This window comes from Monodon monoceros, unplaced genomic scaffold, assembly GCF_005190385.1.
Source record: "Monodon monoceros isolate NGI ecotype Baffin Bay Population unplaced genomic scaffold, NGI_Narwhal_1 Super_Scaffold_13, whole genome shotgun sequence".
NCBI lineage: Eukaryota > Metazoa > Chordata > Mammalia > Artiodactyla > Monodontidae > Monodon > Monodon monoceros.
Genome location: NW_021703769.1, coordinates 63,734,831 through 63,753,649, shown reverse-complemented (window position 1 = coordinate 63,753,649; position 18,819 = coordinate 63,734,831). Strand labels below are relative to the sequence as shown.

The 18,819-nt window shown below is 42.3% G+C and overlaps 1 protein-coding gene across 3 annotated transcripts in view; it reads right to left on the bottom strand.

Annotated features, from left to right (window-relative positions):
- Positions 1–18,819, bottom strand: part of IQCK (IQ motif containing K) — a 127,139-nt gene that overhangs the window by 61,462 nt on the left and 46,858 nt on the right. For all 3 annotated transcript variants that reach the window (XM_029221847.1, XM_029221845.1, XM_029221846.1), the window contains one exon: positions 6,681–6,765. In XM_029221847.1, coding sequence (XP_029077680.1) covers positions 6,681–6,765 — 85 coding nt within the window. The remainder of the gene's footprint in view (positions 1–6,680; positions 6,766–18,819) is intronic.

Genomic DNA, 18,819 nt, shown 5'->3' with positions numbered 1-18,819 from the left:
TTCCTGGTAGGGGAGCCCTAGGCCGAGACTGCTCATCAAATCACAAAGGGCATGGCCAGCCTCTCTGAGGCTTGCGAGAAATGGCTGTGCACCATCAAGAGGGGAACTGGTGGTAATTTGATGCAATGCCCCATTTCTAGCATTCCTTTTGCACAATACAATGTCTGACTTGTCCTGGCAAAGTCTGCTCACCTGCCAGCAGATATCAGCAATTGGAAGAGAAATTCCAAATGAGGAAAATCTTTTCTGTCCAGTTCTCAGATGAACTAAACGTGCCCAGTATGCCTTCAGCTGATGCTCTTCTTTAAAAACCCTTCTTGGGGGACTTCCCTGCTGGTCCAGTGGTTAAGAATCCATCTGCCAATGCAGGGGACACGGGTTCGATCCCTGGTCTGGGAAGATCCCACATGTCGTGGGGCAACTAAGCCTGGGCACCGCAACTACTGAGCCTGAGCTCTAGAGTCTGCATGCCACAACTACTGAGCCCACGCGCTGCAACTACTGAAGCCCATGCACCTAGAGCCCACGCTCCGCAACAAGAGACGCCACCGCAATGAGGAGCCCACATACGGCAACGAAGAGTAGCCCCACTCGCCACAACTATAGAAAGCCCGCATGCAGCAACAAAGACCCAGTGCAGCCAAAAAACATATACATATATACAAAATAAAATATAAAAAATAAAAAAATTAAAAATAATTTTAAAAATTAAAAAAATTAAAAAGCCTGCTTGGGGATCATAATTTTTCATAGCAAACTTCATTTCCTCACATTACAAGGCTTGGTGAAGAGGTGGTTCATGAAGGCCAATGATAAAATGAATACACTTTTCTCAAGTGTAACCTCTGGGAAATTAATAAGCACAACTGTTGAGTTCAAGGATCTTGGTGCATAAGCAACTCCCTAAAAGGAGCCGGGCTTAACTACAAACGAGCAGCATGAGGGAATTAAAAAAATTTTTTAAAAGTCCATGTCTAAGTGCCTGCTTAAACCCCTGAGAAGAGCTTATAAAATAGAACAATACAGTTTGCTCTTCTTTGTTTTCAAATGCCCTCATTAGAGAGATCATTTAAGGGATTTGATTATTCACTAAAATATTTATGAAGTGCCTAATATGTACCAGACAGTGTTCTAGGGGCTGGGGATACAGGATGAACAAGTCAAGCAACTTCTACCCTCCTGGAGCTCACATTCTAGTCAGGGTGACAGGCAGTAGACAAGTGAATATCCAACACAATTACAGGTAGTTGGTAAGTGATAAACAGGGCATAAAGCATAGTAAGAGGCTGTGGAGTGATGGGGTGGTGCTGTTTTGGAAATGGTGACCAGGAGAGACATCCAAGAAGAACCCTGAATGAGGCAGGGAGGGTACCATGATTGACAGCTGCCAGCACAAAGAACAAACAGCAAGTGCAAAGGTCCTGAGCCAGGAGCGTGCCTGATGTGCCTGAGGAACTACAAGGAGGCCACTAGCTGGCTTTTCTCAAAGATTCCCTATTAAGGAAAACAGAAGCACCACTACCATCACCCCCACCAACAGCTAATATTTATTTTGGATTTATCATGCACCTGGCACTGTGCTAAGCCCCCTCATGTGGACGAACCATCTGATTCGATCTTTATAAGTAGGAACTATTATTATTGACTCAGCCCCCTTCCTTGGTCTCTCAGCTCCGCTAGCATCTGCAGTCACTTCTCCCGCAGGCTCTTCACACAATGGCAAGGTGGTTGTTGATAGTCTAGCCTCTCAGCAGGCTATCAAGCTGCTCCGTCCCAGCAACTTTTAGGAGAATCCCAGAATGGAGTTTCACTAGGTGTGACTGGCCTTCCCCTGCCCATCATGAACTAACCCCTGTAGCCAGAAGAATGTGATATTTGAGTGTCCATGTTACCAAATGAATCACATCCAAACTGTCTCAGGCCGGAGGGAAGTGGGACACTGCACAACTCTAAACCTTGTATGCTTTGTTTATACCAAGCTATTTCTCCTTGAGGGTGCCTCATTTACCCCAGGTCAGCTCACTATTGACAAAGGGATAACTGCACAGATTCTCATCGCTCTCTGCAGGATCTCCACTTTTTTTTTTTTTTTTAAACTTTGCAAAGCCACAAAGGGGGCTGCTGGAGCAGCCTTGCACTGTATTGTTCATCAAGGAACATTAATGATTGATGGCCATTGTGATTCTCAGTTGTCACAATGCCTGGAGGGGGAGTTGATGTCGGGAGGTGGGGAAAATTGCATGCCACACTGGTGTCTAGGCTGAGTTAGACAGAATAAAATAAAACAAATGGGCAGAAGGCTTAAAACACCAGGAGCCTATTTAGGCAGAATAAATATTCAGTGGATTTATCTGGTCCCTGCCTCCTAAATCATTAAAGAAATTTCAATCATTACGGCCCATGAGAACCTCTTATGAACATCATGAAAGAACAGTCTTCTCCATCAGTTGATACCTACTACATCATAAGCAGAAGAGCACCACTAATGTGGTAGTCCGGCTTATCACCAAACGCACTTCAGAAAGGAGACTGTGAGAGGGCCAGATTTCATTCACAATATCCAAATGGATTTTTAAATACCCCACTCAGTTTTGCATGTTGAAACAATCTGGCTTTCTAACCGTTAACGCAGTATTTTGGAAGAAGAAAGAAGAACACGTCTACTTCTACAGAAGTGCTTAATGTCGAGAAATAACTAACTCTCAGGAACCTATTTACAATGCTAATTATAACATCACAACTCTCAAGAATGGTTTACTACAAATAGTTTTTCATACCAGGTGATATTTCTGTTCATGTGGTCAGTTTAAAAATATTTTATGAAATGTCTGGATGGTTTTATGACATCTGAGGTTGTCAGATTTCTGGATTTTAAAACTTCCTGGCAAGAATATTATTCAGACTTAAAAAAGGAAGAAAGTTCTGACACATGCTACAATATAGGTGAAACTTGAGGATATTTTGCTAAGTGAAATAAGCCAAAAGGTTAAATTCTGCATGATGCCATTTACATGAGGTACTTAGAAGTAGTCAAATTCATAGAGACAGAAAGTAGGAGGGTGATTGCCAGAGGCTGGGATGGGGCGGCGGGGGGGGGGGAGGAGTAGGAAGTTAATGGATACAGAGTTTCAGTTTAGAAAGATGGATGGGAGTCATGGTTGCAAAACAATGCAAATATACTTAATGTCACTGAACTGTGCACTAAAAATTAGTTAAAATAGTAAATTTTATGTTATATATATTTTACTACACACACAAATTTTTATGGGAGACTGTATTTTTCCTTCATAGTGTTTAAGAAAGTACAAGTAAAGGTTTTTGTTAACTTCAAAAAACATGTTAAGTGTAGTAAAAACTAGACCCCTAGCAGGTAGAAACTGCTGGCCCTACACCCATAGACCCTAGACTGGTTGGAGCTGGAAAACTGATGATCGAACTGAACACCACCCTATCACCTCACCATCTACCAATCAAAAATCGCCCATGAGCTGATTAGGCACCCTGCAACTCTCACCCCTAACACTGTCTTTAAAAACCTTTCCCTGGGGCTTCCCTGGTGGTGCAGTGGTTAAGAATCTGCCTGCTACTGCAGGGGACACGGGTTCGAGCCCTGGTCTGGGAGGATCCCACATGTCGCGGAGCAACTGGGCCCGTGAGCCACAACTACTGAGCCTGCGTGTCTGGAGCCTGTGCTCCGCAACAAGAGAGGCCGCAATAGTGAGAGGCCCGCGTACCGCGATGAAGAGTGGCCCCCACTTGCCACAACTAGAGAAAGCCCTCACACAGAAATGAAGACCCAACACAGCAAAAATAAATTAATTAATTAATAAACTCCTACCCCCAACATCTTCTAAAAAGTAAATAAATAAATAAAAAATTAAAACACCTGGGTTCTAGTCCTAGCTCTGCCACTTATCTCAACTTTAAAAAAAAAAAAAAAAGGCTTTCCCTGAAAGCCATCAGAGAGTTTAGGTCTTTTGAGGATTAGCTGCCCATTCCCCTTGCTGGCACCCTGCAATAAACACTGTACTTTCCTTCACTACAACCCAGTGCCAGTAGATTAGCTCTGCTGCGCATCTGGTGAGCAGACCTGAGTTCAGTTCAGTAACACTGTCCCTCTAAAATCAGGAACAAGACAAAGATGCCCACTCTCACCACTTTTATTCAACTTAGTATTAGAAGTCCTAGCCTGAGCAACTAGGCAAGAAAAAGAAATAAAAGACATCCAAATTGGAAAGGAAGAAGTAAAACTGTCACTATATGTGGATGACATAATTTTAAATATAGAAAACCCTAAAGACTCCACCAAAAAACTATTAAAAATAATAAATGAATACAGTACAGTTACAGGGTACAAAATCAAAATACAAAAATCTACTTCATTTCTGTATGCTAGAAATGAACAAGCAGGAGGAGAAATTAAGAAAGCAATCCCATTTACAATTGCTACAAAAAGAATAAAATACCTAGGAATAAATTTAACCAAGGGGTAAAAAACCTGTACAATAGGGCTTCCCTGGTGGCACAGTGACTGAGAGTCTGCCTGCTGATGCAGGGGACACGGGTTCGTGCCCCAGTCTGGGAGGATCCCACGTGCCGTGGAGCGGCTGGGCCTGTGAGCCATGGCCACTGGGCCTGTGCGTCCGGAGCCTGTGCTCCGCAACGGGAGAGGCCACAACAGTGAGAGGCCCGCGTACTGCAAAAAAAAAAACAAAAAAACCAAAAAAACCTGTACAATAAAAACTCTAAGATATTGTTGAAAGAAACTGAAGAATACACAAATAAATTGACAGATATTTCATGCTCATGGATTGGAAGGATTAACACTGTTAAAATGTCCATATTACCTAACGCAATCTACAGATTCAGTGCGATCCCTATCAAAATCCCAAGGACATTTTTCACAGAAATAGAATTAAAAGTTCTAAAATTTATATGGAACCACAAAATACCCCAAATAGCCAAAGCAATTCTGAGAAAAAAAAGAACAAAGCTGGAAGTATCACCCTTCCTGATTTCAAGCTATTATATATTACAAAGCTATAGTAATCAAAACAGCATGGTGTTGGCAGAAAAACAGATACACAGATCAATGGAACATAACTGAGAGCCCAGAAATAAAGCCACACATATATGAACAATTAATTTATGACAAAGGAGCAAAGAACATACAATGGAGAAAGGATAGTCTCTTCAATAAATGTTGTTGGGAAAACTGAACAGCCACATGCAAAAAAATGAAAGTAGTTCAGTATCCACCATATACAAAAATCAATTCAAAATGGACTAAAGACTTCAATGAATCTAAGACCTGAAACCATAAAACTCCTAGGAAAAAACATAGGAAGTATGCCCTTTGACATTGGTTTTAGTAATATATTTCTGGATATGTCTCCTCAGGCAAGGGAGACAAAGAAAAAATAAACAAATGAGATTACATCAAACTAAAAAGGTTTTGCACAGCAAAGGAAACCATCAACAAAACAAAAAGACAACCTACTGAATGAGAGATGGTATTTGCAAATCATATATCTGATAAGGGATGAATATGGAAAATATATAAAGAACTTATACAACTCAACAACAACAAAAACCCTATCAAAAATGGACAGAGGAGCTGAATAGACATTTTTCCAAAGAAGACATATATATGGCCAACAGGCACATGAAAAGATGTTCAACATCCTCATTATAATGGCTATTATCAAAAAGTCAAGAAATAATGAGTGTTGGTGAGGGTGTGGAGAAAAGGGAACCCTCATGTACTGTTGGTGGGAATGTAAACTGGTGCAGCCACTATGGAAAATATCGTGGAGATCCCTCAAAAAAATAAGAATAGAACTATCATATGATCCAGCTATTCCACTTCTGGGTATTTATCCAAAGAATATGAAAACACTAATTTGAAAAGATATATACACCCCTGTGTTCACCACAGCATTATTCACAATAGCCAAGATAGTGAAACAACATAAGTGCCCATCAACGGATGAATGGATAAAGAAGATGTAACACACACACACACACACACACACACACACACACACACACACAATGGAATATTACTCAGGCACACAAAAATAGAAATCTTGTCATTTGCAACAGCATGGTTGGACCTTTAGGGTATTATGCTAAGTAAAATAAGTCAGATGGAGAAAGACAAACACTGTATGATTTCACTCATATGTGGAATATAAAAAACAAACAAACCAAAAGACAAAATAAATGAACAAACCAAACCAAACAGAAACAAACATGTAGATACAGAGAACTGAAAAGTGGTTACCAGAGGGGAAGGGGCTGGAACGAGGGTAAAATGGGTAAAGGGGATTGACTGTAGGGTGATGGGTGGAAACTAAATTTCTATTGGTGAGCATGCTGTAGTGTATACAGAGACTGAAATATAATGAAACCCATAAAATGGTATAAACAAAATTTATCTCAATAAAAAGTAAACTTTAAAAAAGGTTGGAGGGTACTTTTAATAATAACTGCATAAGTTTTGGTGGAAATTCTAAATCATTCTTTAAGACCTGTTTTACAGAGAATCTTATTTCTGAGGTCTGGATGTTAGCTATACTATCCTATGTTCCAAATTCATCTAAAGGTTGTCCCCTGGGTCTTCCACAGCACAAAAATTCCCCATCAGACCAAATGCCGTAATTGCACATGACTCTTACCAGATAGGCTCTCCAGAAGGACTGAATGCAGAGTGCTGCTGCTGATTCTGTCAGCAGGAGGGAGAGTGGGATCGCCGGCCGTGGGCTGAAAAGCAATAAAATGGTCATAAGCCCATAAGAATCCATCCTTCAGCATCAGCAGAGCCTTTGACAACATAATGGCCTCTCTGATTAAGTGCCTCATCTATTCCCATTCTTAGAAAGCAACAATGTCATCTTTTATAGAAAAGTTTAGGCTTGAGTTAGCATTTCTTTGTTTTAAAATCTGGGATGGATTTTTTGTTTTTAACCAGCATAATCTTAAATCACTGTTAGCCTGCCCTGCTTTGAAGGGCTCAGGTTAGAAAGCTGGCGTGTTAGTTCTGAAGGTGCAACACACATGTTATTGATATAAGCCTATGTGGACATAAAGCAAGAGACAAAGCAGAAGTCACATTTATATACTGCATTATGACTGAGATATAATAAAGGACTCTTTTTCCAACTTTCTATTGAAGGGGAATTAAGTAGTCCATTTCTTTCCTGAAATACTATAATTTATCTCTAATCAGCGTACACTCCAGTTTAATGTGGTTTAAATTCAAGAACATTTTAAAGTTAAGTTCTTCTACTACATCTTACTAAGCAATAAAATATCTCAAGAGCAGTGTCTGCTCTTGAGGGATTCTTAGATTATGGTGGGATGTCTGATCATCGATACCACATTCAAAAATAATGGCTAAATGCTCTTTTTTTGTTGTTTATTTCCTAAAAGCTGTTTAGAGATACTAACTGCTGACCAGATTTTACAAGTCTGACTTAATTCTGGTTCCTTATGTTTCCCCAAAGCACAGCTACCTCTGAAAAACCAAAAGTCAAGACTTTTCAGATATAGTGCAAAGAAATAAACCTCTGAACGAATGTGGATCACATGGAGACTGCTCTCAGGGCAGGATCCCCAGAAACGACTTTGCAAGTGAGGGATCCCCAAGAGTCTTGGCCTCCAGACTCTCCCTAATGACAGCCATCATTTGAGTTTACATTAACTCTTATTTTACAGAGAGAGGTTGACTAACCTGTCCAGGGTCACACAGCTTATAAATGGCCTAGTCAGGATCTGAGCCCAGATCCACCCAATCCCCAAGCCCAGGCTTCCCTCACATTGCCATGCTGACACCAGACCTCGGCTGGGCCACCACTTGCAGATGCCCAGCCTGACAGACTCCGGAGCTAACTGGCAACAATGCACAATTCTCCAGCATCTGGGGTTTTATTTCCTTCTAAACTCAGACTTAAAAACAACAACAAGAACAACAAAAAACCCCACCCTTGATACAGTATATTTGTGTGAATGAATGAATGCTCTTTTGGATTATTCCAAAATCAAAGAAATCAAAGCCGGGAAGAACCTAAGGGGTTATCAAGACAATTTCTAGCGAGTGCAGTGTTGCCAGGTTCTGGGTCTCCAGCTGGGCGGGTCCTTTCTAAGAGAACAAGAAATGGAGATTCTACTTCTTTGGAGAGATAATTACAACCTCCAAATGATAGCATTGTTAGAAACCTTTCCCTAATGTTCTGCTTTTATTTTTATTTGCTTTTTTTGTTTGTTCTGTTTTTGTTTTCACTTCTTTTTGCCTAACATCTAGTTTTCTGGGCTGTAATAGAGCATTTGTATTTTTCTAGAGGTACACTGCCTCCCTGCTTTCCACATTAAATGTCTCTCCTCATACACTGTCCTTATTCTGTAAATCTTGGTTGCGTCACACCAACAAATCACATCCCTGAAGTAATTCTCCTTCACTAGTTAAAAAGCAACGGCTTCTAGAGAGACCTCGGTGTTTCTAAGGAGACCTTAGTGTGCTGGCAGTGAATTCATGAGAATAATGCTATCGTGCAACAATACCAGCTGATATGTACTAAGAGCTTCCCCGGCTCCCCTCCCACCAGCCTTGCTCCTTGTGCTGTAGCCAGAGGCGCCCTTTTCATCTCCACCAGTGTGGCCTCCCACCTCAGGGCCTTTGCAGAGGGGCTTTCCTCCACCTCCAGTGTCCTCTTACTCCCGGCCAGGCCACTGCATACGGTGTGCAAAGCTGTTCTCTGCTCAAGGGCTCCCAGCAGATGGGCTAGAGGGCACTGAAACCCCAGCACATGCTCTGCCACCTCTGCCCTAGGGCAGGGGCACCTTTTACTAATTTGCTCAAGGGCACCTTGGGGCTGAGACCTCCTCCTTCTCCCAGTTCACTATTTTTTTTTTTGAATTTTAGAATTTTATTTATTTTTTTATACAGCTGGTTCTTATTAGTTATCCATTTTATACATACTAGTGTATACGTGTCAATCCCAATCTCCCAATTCATCCCACCCCCCCCACCCCCCGTCACTTTCCCCCCTTGGTGTCCATACGTTTGTTCTCTGCATCTGTGTCTCTATTTCTGCCCTGCAAATCAGTTCATCTGTACCATTTTTCTAGGTTCCACATACATGTGTTAATATACGATATTTGTTTTTCTCTTTCTGACTTACTTCACTCTGTATGACAGTCTCTACGTCCATCCACATCTCTACAAATGACCCAATTTCGTTCCTTTTTATGGTAATATTCCATTGTATATATGTACCACATCTTCTTTATCCATTCGTCTGTCGATGGGCATTTAGGTTGCTTCCATGACCTGGCTATTGTAAATAGCGTTGCAATGAACATTGGGGTGCATGTATCTTTTTGAATTATGGTTTTCTCTGGGTATATGCCCAGGAGTGGGATTGCTGAGTCATATGGTAATTCTATTTTTAGTTTTTTAAGGAACCTCCGTACTGTTCGCCATAGTAGCTGTATCAGTTTACATTCCCACCAACAGTTCACTCTTATTATTTCTTCTGATCTCCCCTCAAATGTTATGGAATGATGTCCTTTGATTAGATCAGGGCCATTGGCACTCTGTGAAATTTTCCTTCCTAGTCCTTGGCCCAATTTGGAGATATAAATCTGTGTGATTATCTAAAGGACACCCAAATCCTCAACTAGACTGAAAGCTCCATGAGGGCAGAGACTGGGCCTGTGTTTGCTCCTCTTGGCATTTCCAGCACTTGGGACAACGTCTGGCACATAGCAGACACTCAGTAAATCTTTGTGGGATGAGCCTCTGCCCAGCTCAGTATGCTAAGCTCTTCCCACACAGTGTTTCATTAAATCCTCATGACATTAATAATGAGCTGTTGTTGTCCTTCTTTTAGAGTGAAGAAACTGAGGCATAGAGGGGTGAAGCGGGTCGTTCAAGGTCACTGACTATTTCCTGCTAAGAATGCAAACTGCCCAGGAAACACAGGGAGTGGACCACGGAGAAGAGGAGGGCAACTCACAAGGTCACTCATATGGAATTCAGGGTCTAGTAGCTGCAAGTGTTCAATAGAGGAAAACACAGCCATTTGCCTAGAAGATAAAAATGAGGGGGGAAAAGCCGCAGTCATAGAAAACGCCATCTTGATTAATCCTTACAGTAATAACTTGGCAGGTATTCATTTGCCTGAAGTTCCACAGGGAAATCCGATGTCAGGACAGCAGAACGAAGTGGAGTTTGTCACTTGTATCTGAGGGGAGATTTGATGGTGCCTTTCTGTTCAGCTACAATTTTCCTGTTTTAAGTACGTTTTTCTGTACCGATGTCATGAAATCCTCAAAGTATCAGTACTCCCATTTTGGAATAGCAGTAGGAAAGGAGAATGGCAAATCTGGGGACACAACAGGCTAGGCGAGCCCAACAAAGGGCTTCCAGCAGTAATGAAACCCTGAACCGCTTTGCATCACAATGACATCTCCAAAAAGCGAAATGAGATTTCTAATAGGCCTTTAAGCAGTAATATGAGGCCACCTTTAGTGACATCCTTGCTTTCATGGCTAAATAATGGGGCGCTGTCTAGTTCCCAAAGCGAGAATAAGTATGAGAAAGCCAGTGTAAATCAGGCCAAATGAAAAGGACTTGATCTTTGGAGAGCAGTTCCTAGGAATTATCAATCATTTCAGCAGGTCAACTTGAAAGGATAGAAGCTATGCCAGGCCCTTTTTTTTTTTTTTTTTGCAGTACGCGGGCCTCTCACTGTTGTGGCCTCTCCCATTGCAGAGCACAGGCTCCAGACGTGCAGGCCCAGCGGCCATGGGTCACAGGCCCAGCCGCTCCGCGGCACGTGGGATCCTCCCGGACCGGGGCACAAACCCGTGTCCCCTGCATCGGCAGGCGGACTCTCAACCACTGCACCACCAGGGAAGCCCTAGGCCCTTTTCTCTCTTTTGGAATCCGTGCAACTGGCTTCAGGTCAAATAAAAATTGAGATTGAGTAGAGGTGACTGCTCATCATGGGGGAACTGGGGAGGGGAGGGAAAACAAAAGCACCAATCACAGGAGAAGGCAGCTGAGGCTCCCTGGGGCTTAAACAGGAGGTCCCCAGAGCAAATAGGTTTGAGCATTCCAACGGACAAAACAGTACTGCTGAGTGTTTCCAAGAAGAATTGTCCTGTTGGTAGTGCTCGTTTGTCATGTCCCCCTTCTTTTTCTCAAACATGAATTAAATCTATTTGAATCACAACAGTTGCTGCCATAATTCTGAGAAGGAACATTTATTCTTCTGACTGTATACACGTGTATGTACAAATGTGCACACACACACAGGCAACTCTTCCCCCATTTTTGGATGCTCAGTAAAAGATTTCAAGACCTAAAGAAGCTACAGCATACTTGCAAAATACGTAAGAGAAGCTGAGAAGTTAGTCTTTATTAACTTCTCCATCCAGTTCTAAGACAAAAGTTACCATCTGAAATGACATTTACGAAGAATAAAGCAGAAAAGGGAAAGGCTTGCTTAATATTGAAAACGGAATCTTGAAATCCAATTGTTTTCCAATTTTCATTAGGTAAAAGATTACGTTGTTTTCTTGTACCATGAAAGCACAACCCAGATGCAAAGCCATTTACAAAATGACAAAGGCCCTCAATCAACCATCATTCATAAAGCCTTTCACCAATTCATGAGGCCAGTACTTGATAACCTCTACTCAGCTTATTCAGCAAAAGAGATTACGCAGTCCCTGCCCTCAGCCTTAACTGGTTTCCCAAACATTCTGTGTTGGAGGCATCACAGTCTTGAGTAATGAACTTCAAATATTTGGAAGCAGTACAACAGAGGTTATCTGGAATGGGACTTCCAGACTAGCCATTAGGACGGAATCTCCTAGGATTCTTTCAATTCCAGCCTTCCATTACGCAAGGAATAGCTCCGAAAACCTGTAAGGAAGAGCCAGCTGCATTAATCTCTAACAGCCTGAAGCACATTTTAAAAAATCATAGTTACCAGAATGTGATCTCACTTCACCCCCTCAGCAACTCCACTCTGGGAGACCAACAAGCAGTTAGTTATTACCCCGACATCAGGCTGAATCACTCTCTATATAAACAGAGTCAAGTCCTGTTTTATCAGCCCCATCACTGGAAGCCGCATATGCGTCCAGTTAACAGTGTTCCCTAAACAACAAGCTGCAAGACCTCGTGCTCACCCTTGGACTGCTGGTATAACCACCTTAAAAACCAGGGCTGTGCTACTTGCTGCTGTTTGCTAAATATGCCCAGATTGCTCTGTTATTTAGTCTCTTTGTGACTGAGTACATGTTTTCTCTAATGTGGCTTAAGGAGACCTGCCTCCTCCCCACTGTCCTTCTTCCCTCTCTAGGGGTGTATGGGAAGAGCATGCCACCTTCCTAACCCCTACCAAACCTCTCACAGGGGATCTTAACTTCTTTTGTGCCATAATCCCTTTTCACTTTGGCAATTTGGATTCCTTCTCTGAATAATATTTTTTTTAATATAAAAGTAAGTACATAGGGACTTCCCTGGTGGTGCAGTGGTTAAGAATCCACCTGCCAATGCAGGGGACACGGGTTCGAGCCCTGGTCCGGGAAGATCCCACATGCCGCGGAGCAACTAAGCCCATGCGCCACAACTACTGTGACTGTGCTCTAGAGCCCACGAGCCACAACTACTGAGCTTGTGCACCACAACTACGGAGCCCGTGCACTGGAGCCCGTGCTCCACAACAAGAGAAGCCATGGCAATGAGAAGCCCACGCACCGCAACGAAGAGTAGCCCCCTCTCGCCCCAACCAGAGAAAGCCCACGCACAGCAACGAAGACCCAACGCAGCCATAAATAAATAAATAAATTTATTTTTAAAAAAAAAGTAAGTACATAAGATTTCAAAGTAAACCAATTATACTGAAATACAGTTATCAAAATATTTTTTAAAACTGTTGGTGATAAAGTAATATACGTGCTTCTAAATCATACAGTAAATAAGAAGAGCTAATGGCAGTTCAATTAACTACTATAATTTGAAAGAAGAGACAAGTGTAAATGATATTTCAAGATCACTGCAACAACTATAACGGGATGTAAAAACATCTGATGGTAGCTATCAGTAACAAAGGTACAGTTACTGTGGATACTACTGAGGTTTGTTTCCCACATTCATAATTAAAAGAGAGGCCAAATTTCAGTTAGAGACTAGTGAAAATAAAGAAGTAATTTCCCTGCCTTCCAAGGTCAGGGACCCCTGAATCATAGACAGTTGTGGCTAGAGCTGGGGAATGGGGGAAGATGAGTTTTGCACCCAGGATGAGACTGAAGACTAAGGATTTAAAATAAACAAGATGAATCCAAACAGTGAAATCAGACTATCTAAAAACAGTGAGCAGGAAGTTATGGAATTTGGTCAAAAGTTATTAAAGGGCTACTTCTCAGATGGAAGAGAGACTCAGTGTAATATAGTGATGCAGTTACTGGAGAAGAAAAAGGAAAAAGGTTTTCATATGTTTATTCCCAGTAAGTTGTGATTCTTCAGTATACCCATTAAATTTTAAAATCTAATTCTAATTTTCCCCAATCCCATTCAGCCACTTGCTCGGGCCTGAAATCTCCAAGTCAGCCTTGCTTTAGCTCTCTGTCACCGCACATCCAGCATCAAGACAGATCCCAAATCCAACCTCTTCTCACCTTCTCCACTGCAAGCCCCCATCATCTCCTGCCTGCAGTCGCCTGCTCACTGGCCTCTCTGCTTGCACTATTAGTGCTGACTTCAGCCAACTCCCCTCCAGCTGCCGGAGTGATCTTTTTAAAAGATAAAGCTCTTCTGCTCAAAACCCTCCAATAGTTTCCTATCATGCTCAAAAGGAAAAAGAAAAATCCAAACTCTTTATCATGTCATCCAAGGCCCCACCCAAGGTGGGAGCAGCCTCACCAGCCTCTCTGGCTTCCTTTCCTGCCACCCTCTCACCCTCCCTCAATTCTTCTTGCCTCACTGGCCAAGTTTGTTCCTGTCTCAGGGCCTTCGGAGTAGCTGTTCCCTCTGCCTGGAACACTCTTGTTTCCGATCTTCATAGGGTTGGCTCCCTCTGCGTGTCATTCAACCCTCTGTGCAAATGTGAGCCTTCCCCGGCTTCTCTGTCTATAACGCTAGCACCTCTCACCCTAGGCCTGGGACTCTCAATCCACTTTACTCTGCTTTATTTTTCTTCAGAGCACTTGAGTCTTCTTTACATCACACAATATGTTTCTTTGTTAATTTGGTTATTGTCTGTCTTTACAATGTAAATTCCACAGGGGCCAAGACTTTCTCTCTTTTGTTCTCTACTCTATGGTACCTAGAAACGTGCCTGGAAAAAAGTAGGCACTCAATAAATATTTTTGAATGAATAAATATTATTATAGATAAGGAACAGAGGACTTTCCTTAATGTCAGAATTTATCAGTGGCAGAGCTGAGGTTAAATGAAGATATTCTGTCTTTCTCTTGCTTGGTCATTCTGCTACCCACGTTTCATCTTGCCAAAGCAGTGGTTACTATTCTCTTAAGATTAAGGATCAAATAATAGCCATCATTCTTTGAATACCTACTTTGAGCCCTCTGCAGTGAATATCTTTCATTTTTATCTGCCTATCATACCTTCCCCCTTTTTGTGGTATCAGCCCTCAGATTTTGCTTTGACAGCTCCCCCTCCCTGTATCAGGGGGAATGTAGGTCACAATGCCTTGCCCTCTCCTGGCCAAGGTGTGCCTCAGAAACCCAAGCTTAGCCAAGCAGATGCCCTTTCCCTGGAAGAGGAATCTTGAGTGGACTTGCAAAGACTAGAGGGGGTCTGTGCTCCCTGGGTCCCTATACCTGCTTCTAAGACCAGATCCTTACCTTTTCCTTTATGTCTGTGAGTTATCTTTTTACTTCCAATATATACCATTTTTCTTAAGCAACCTTTAAATTTCTGTTGCTTGCAACAAAAAACTCTGATACCATCTTTAACTGTCACAGCAAGCCTACGCTGTAGGTTTTATCACCATCCCCATGGTACAGAAGAGAGGAGCAAGGTTCAGCGATGTGAAGGGATTAGTTCCAGGTTACCCAATGTTATACATTATGTTGGCTGCATAATAGACCAATCCCCAGACTCTGTGAATGTATATATATATATTCCCTTATATGGCAAAAGAGGCTTTGTAGATGTGATTAAATGAATGGTCTTGAGATTATCCTGGATTATCACAGGTGGGCCCAGTGATATAATCACAAGGGTCCTTATGAGAGGGAGGCAGAGGGTCACGAGCCCTCCAGGATGGAGGTAGTCTCCAGATACCAGAAAAGGCAAGAAACAAATATTCCCCTAAAGTCTCCAAAAGGAACCAGCCTTGTCAACACTCAGACTTGAGCCTTGTGAAACTGATTTTGGACTTCTAGCCTCCAGAACTATAAGAGAATAGATCTGTGTTGTTTTAAGCCACCATGGTTGTGGTAATTTGTTAAACAGCACAGGAAACTAGTATTCCAACTAATAAATGGCAGAGCTAAGACTGGAGCCCAGATGTGTCTGCCATGCTGCTTGACACAGGCTCCCCGAGCTCGTTCCCAAAGAGCCACCTAAAAACAACAGGAAGAAGAGGAGGAAGCAGTACAGTGTGCCCCAGAGAAAGGGCCACCCACACAAAAACCTCCAGCAGAAGGAGGCACTCAGAGGATTTATGCACCCCAGCGTGTCCTGAATTCAGGAAACAGGTCTCTTTCCTTCCTGTCTAAAGACGAAAGTTAACATAAAGAGCAAAGACGATTTATTATCCTCACGAGACTCCGGCCTTTCGAATTACTGAGACAGAAATCTTCTATAAGACAAAATGGATTGAAAGGATATTTCTCCTTGCAACAGGGCATGACAGCAAATTTTCTGCCAGGCTACCATCCAACTCTGATCTTTAGTGCAGGACGCATGCCATTTCCTGTGCCGTTTTGAAGGCACAAGCGTTTTGGGTCCCACTGTCAAGCTCAGTGCAGAAAATCTGACTGCTGGCACTTGTCCTCAAACGGCACAGTGACACTTCTATTCTCACCTCAGGTTTTGGTCATAAGATACCTTTCACTGACCTGAAAGTATCGTGGATTTTTCTTTTCTCTTCTTTTATCTAATGGTAGAACTTAGCTGAAAAGACATTTTGCCCAAAACAGCCTTTTCTTTTCTCTTCTAAAACACAATCTTTGTTTCATTGAAGGTCTCAGTTTTAATGATGTCTTTCATGAGCCTTCTCCCCTGGGACACGGGACCAGATAGGCAGCAGTGCACTTTTGTTCCTTGTGTTTATTCAGTGATTTATTTTTGCGAACAAATTGGATGAATACTTTTTGGTCAAAATAAAAAACTAAATGTTTCCTGTCCTGAATATGATAGCAAATAATTTCACTGTTTCTGATTGGCTGGTTAAGTCAGGACTATACACAACAAAAGAGGACAGTGCTGGATTCATAAACAGGAGTAAGGCCAACAGGAGATATGAGTAATCCACTGCTGCGGAAAGGTGGGGAAGAAGACCCCCTCCTTAAGCTCTGATTAGAACATGCGCAGATTATATTATTGCTCTAAACTATCACTCCTTTACCTATAAGAGAATCATGTGTCCCTGCTCTTTGTCATTTGCATGTGGTTTCTGCCTGCAGGTGGTGTCAACTTCCCCCCTACTACCGATATTGAGCTTGGCCATGGGCCTTGTATTGAGCAATGAAGTGTGAGCAGAAGTACTGTTTGCATGGGTTGGCTATTGCTCGTCTCTCTCTGCTGTGAGACTGAGGAATGGTGATGCTCCTCCCTCCTGGGTCCCAGAATGAGAAGAGACATGGAGCAGAGCCAGAGGTGACACACAGCCAACATTAAACAGGGTGAAGTATAAATCTTTGTTGTTATAAGGCATTGAGATTTAAGAGCTGTTTGTTACTGCAGCAAAACCTAGGGAAAGCTGACTAACACAGTATACTGGAGGGCAGTGGGTAAGTATCATGTAGGAAAACATCAGGGCTCTTTCATTGGCAAGTATCATCCACCTAACTCAAACTGGTGTAAGCAAAAAAAGAAAAAATGTATTTATTGAAAAAGAAAAAAAGGTATTTATTGGTTCACCTAACTAACAGGGGTAGAACTGGCTAACATGCCTAACATGGTGAGATAGAGAGATTCAAAACAATGCCATAGGGACTCAGGCTCTGGCCACCTCTCAGTTCTGCTGTTATCCCAGGCACAATCTCTTTAGAGGATTGCCCTCAGCAGCTCAAGGCTTATAACCTCAAAATTCTAAGCCTAGAGGAAAAGACAGAAAAGTTTTCCTGGTTACTTCTTGAAAAATCTTGGGGTTATCTTGGATTTAACCAATTTGGGAGCAAGCACGGTGGTAGGGGGATTCACTGCTCTGATTGGCCAGGCCTGGGTCACATACTCAGCCCAGAGCCAGAGGTGGAATCAGCTCACTTTCTGCTTGAACGGGAAATGGGAGAGGGGTGATCCTTCCAAAAACATAGGGTGTACTGTAAACAGAAGAAGGGAGAAATCAGTGCAGGGCTGGAAAAAACAAAAATGTCTAATACAGAAAGCAAGAAAATGGAATAAAAGGAAATAGAATAAATACCTTTCATTTTGCAATTGTTTTTAAAGTAACTCTATAGACAATATGAAAGCTACAAAATAATATAGAGGAGAAAATAAAAGCCATGTTCCTGCCATTTGGAGTGAAACATCCTTTTGAAAGACCTTAGAGCTAGAGTTATTTAATTCTATGATGATCCTTGATTTAAAACCTTTCCTTTTCACTGTGTAGTTTATTTAACAAATATGTATATTTTATATATGATAAATCTTAATTATTTTTATAAACCTAACGGAATTTTTTAAGGGTTATCCATGTTTATATAAAATAGCTATATAAAAATGCATTTCTTAAAAAAAGGGTCATGGAAAAGAAATGGGTAGCTGAGAAGGGATGGGCAGAGTGAAGAGTATGTGAAATTATGGGGATCTGTGGGAGAAGGACCCATCATTTATGTGATAAGCAATTGGCAGCTGCCCATGGCAAATGATCGCAACCTACCAGCTGTGATCTGATAATATGATGACATCGAGCATCAAAGACAGCTGGACCTGGTAGAACTTGTTTTACTAAGAACATTAAAATAAACCTAAACTCTTATTTTGGATGACTCCCCAGGCTGGTAGATAAGATTATTTGAGGCAATAAATGCTAGTACGCATAATATACAAAGGAGTGGCATCTGACACAGGAGCTGACTCTAAAATGAGCACATAAGATGAAACTCACATTTAGCCAAAATTTCCCCTTGACACACCTTAAATTACCCATATAAAGACATAGCATCTTTCAACGGTCTCAGGTAGCCAGTTTTTCTCCCACTCTTAGTACAGATCACTCTAAGTACCCGGTGATAGGCGAGGCAGAAGAGTGAAGTAATTCATTATGCTCTTACCAGCTCGGACCCTGGAGCCAGGCTGCCTGGTTCAAATCCTGCGCTTGCTGTTTACTAGCTTGTGACCTTGGGCAAAAAACTTACACCTCTGTGCCTCAGCTCTTTCTCTGAGATACGGCTATGGCCGGCACAGCTATAACCCACAGACTATCCAGTGTTCCCTCACATATCTCAGCCTCCCTTGCGGTTGTTTTGGGGCCAGGCTCTGTGAGAAGAGGTGAGAAGGTTAAGAACTAGGGTGCCGGGCTTCCCTGGTGGCGCAGTGGTTGAGAGTCCGCCTGCCGATGCAGGAGACGCGGGCTCGTGCCCCGGTCCGGGAAGATCCCACATGCCGCG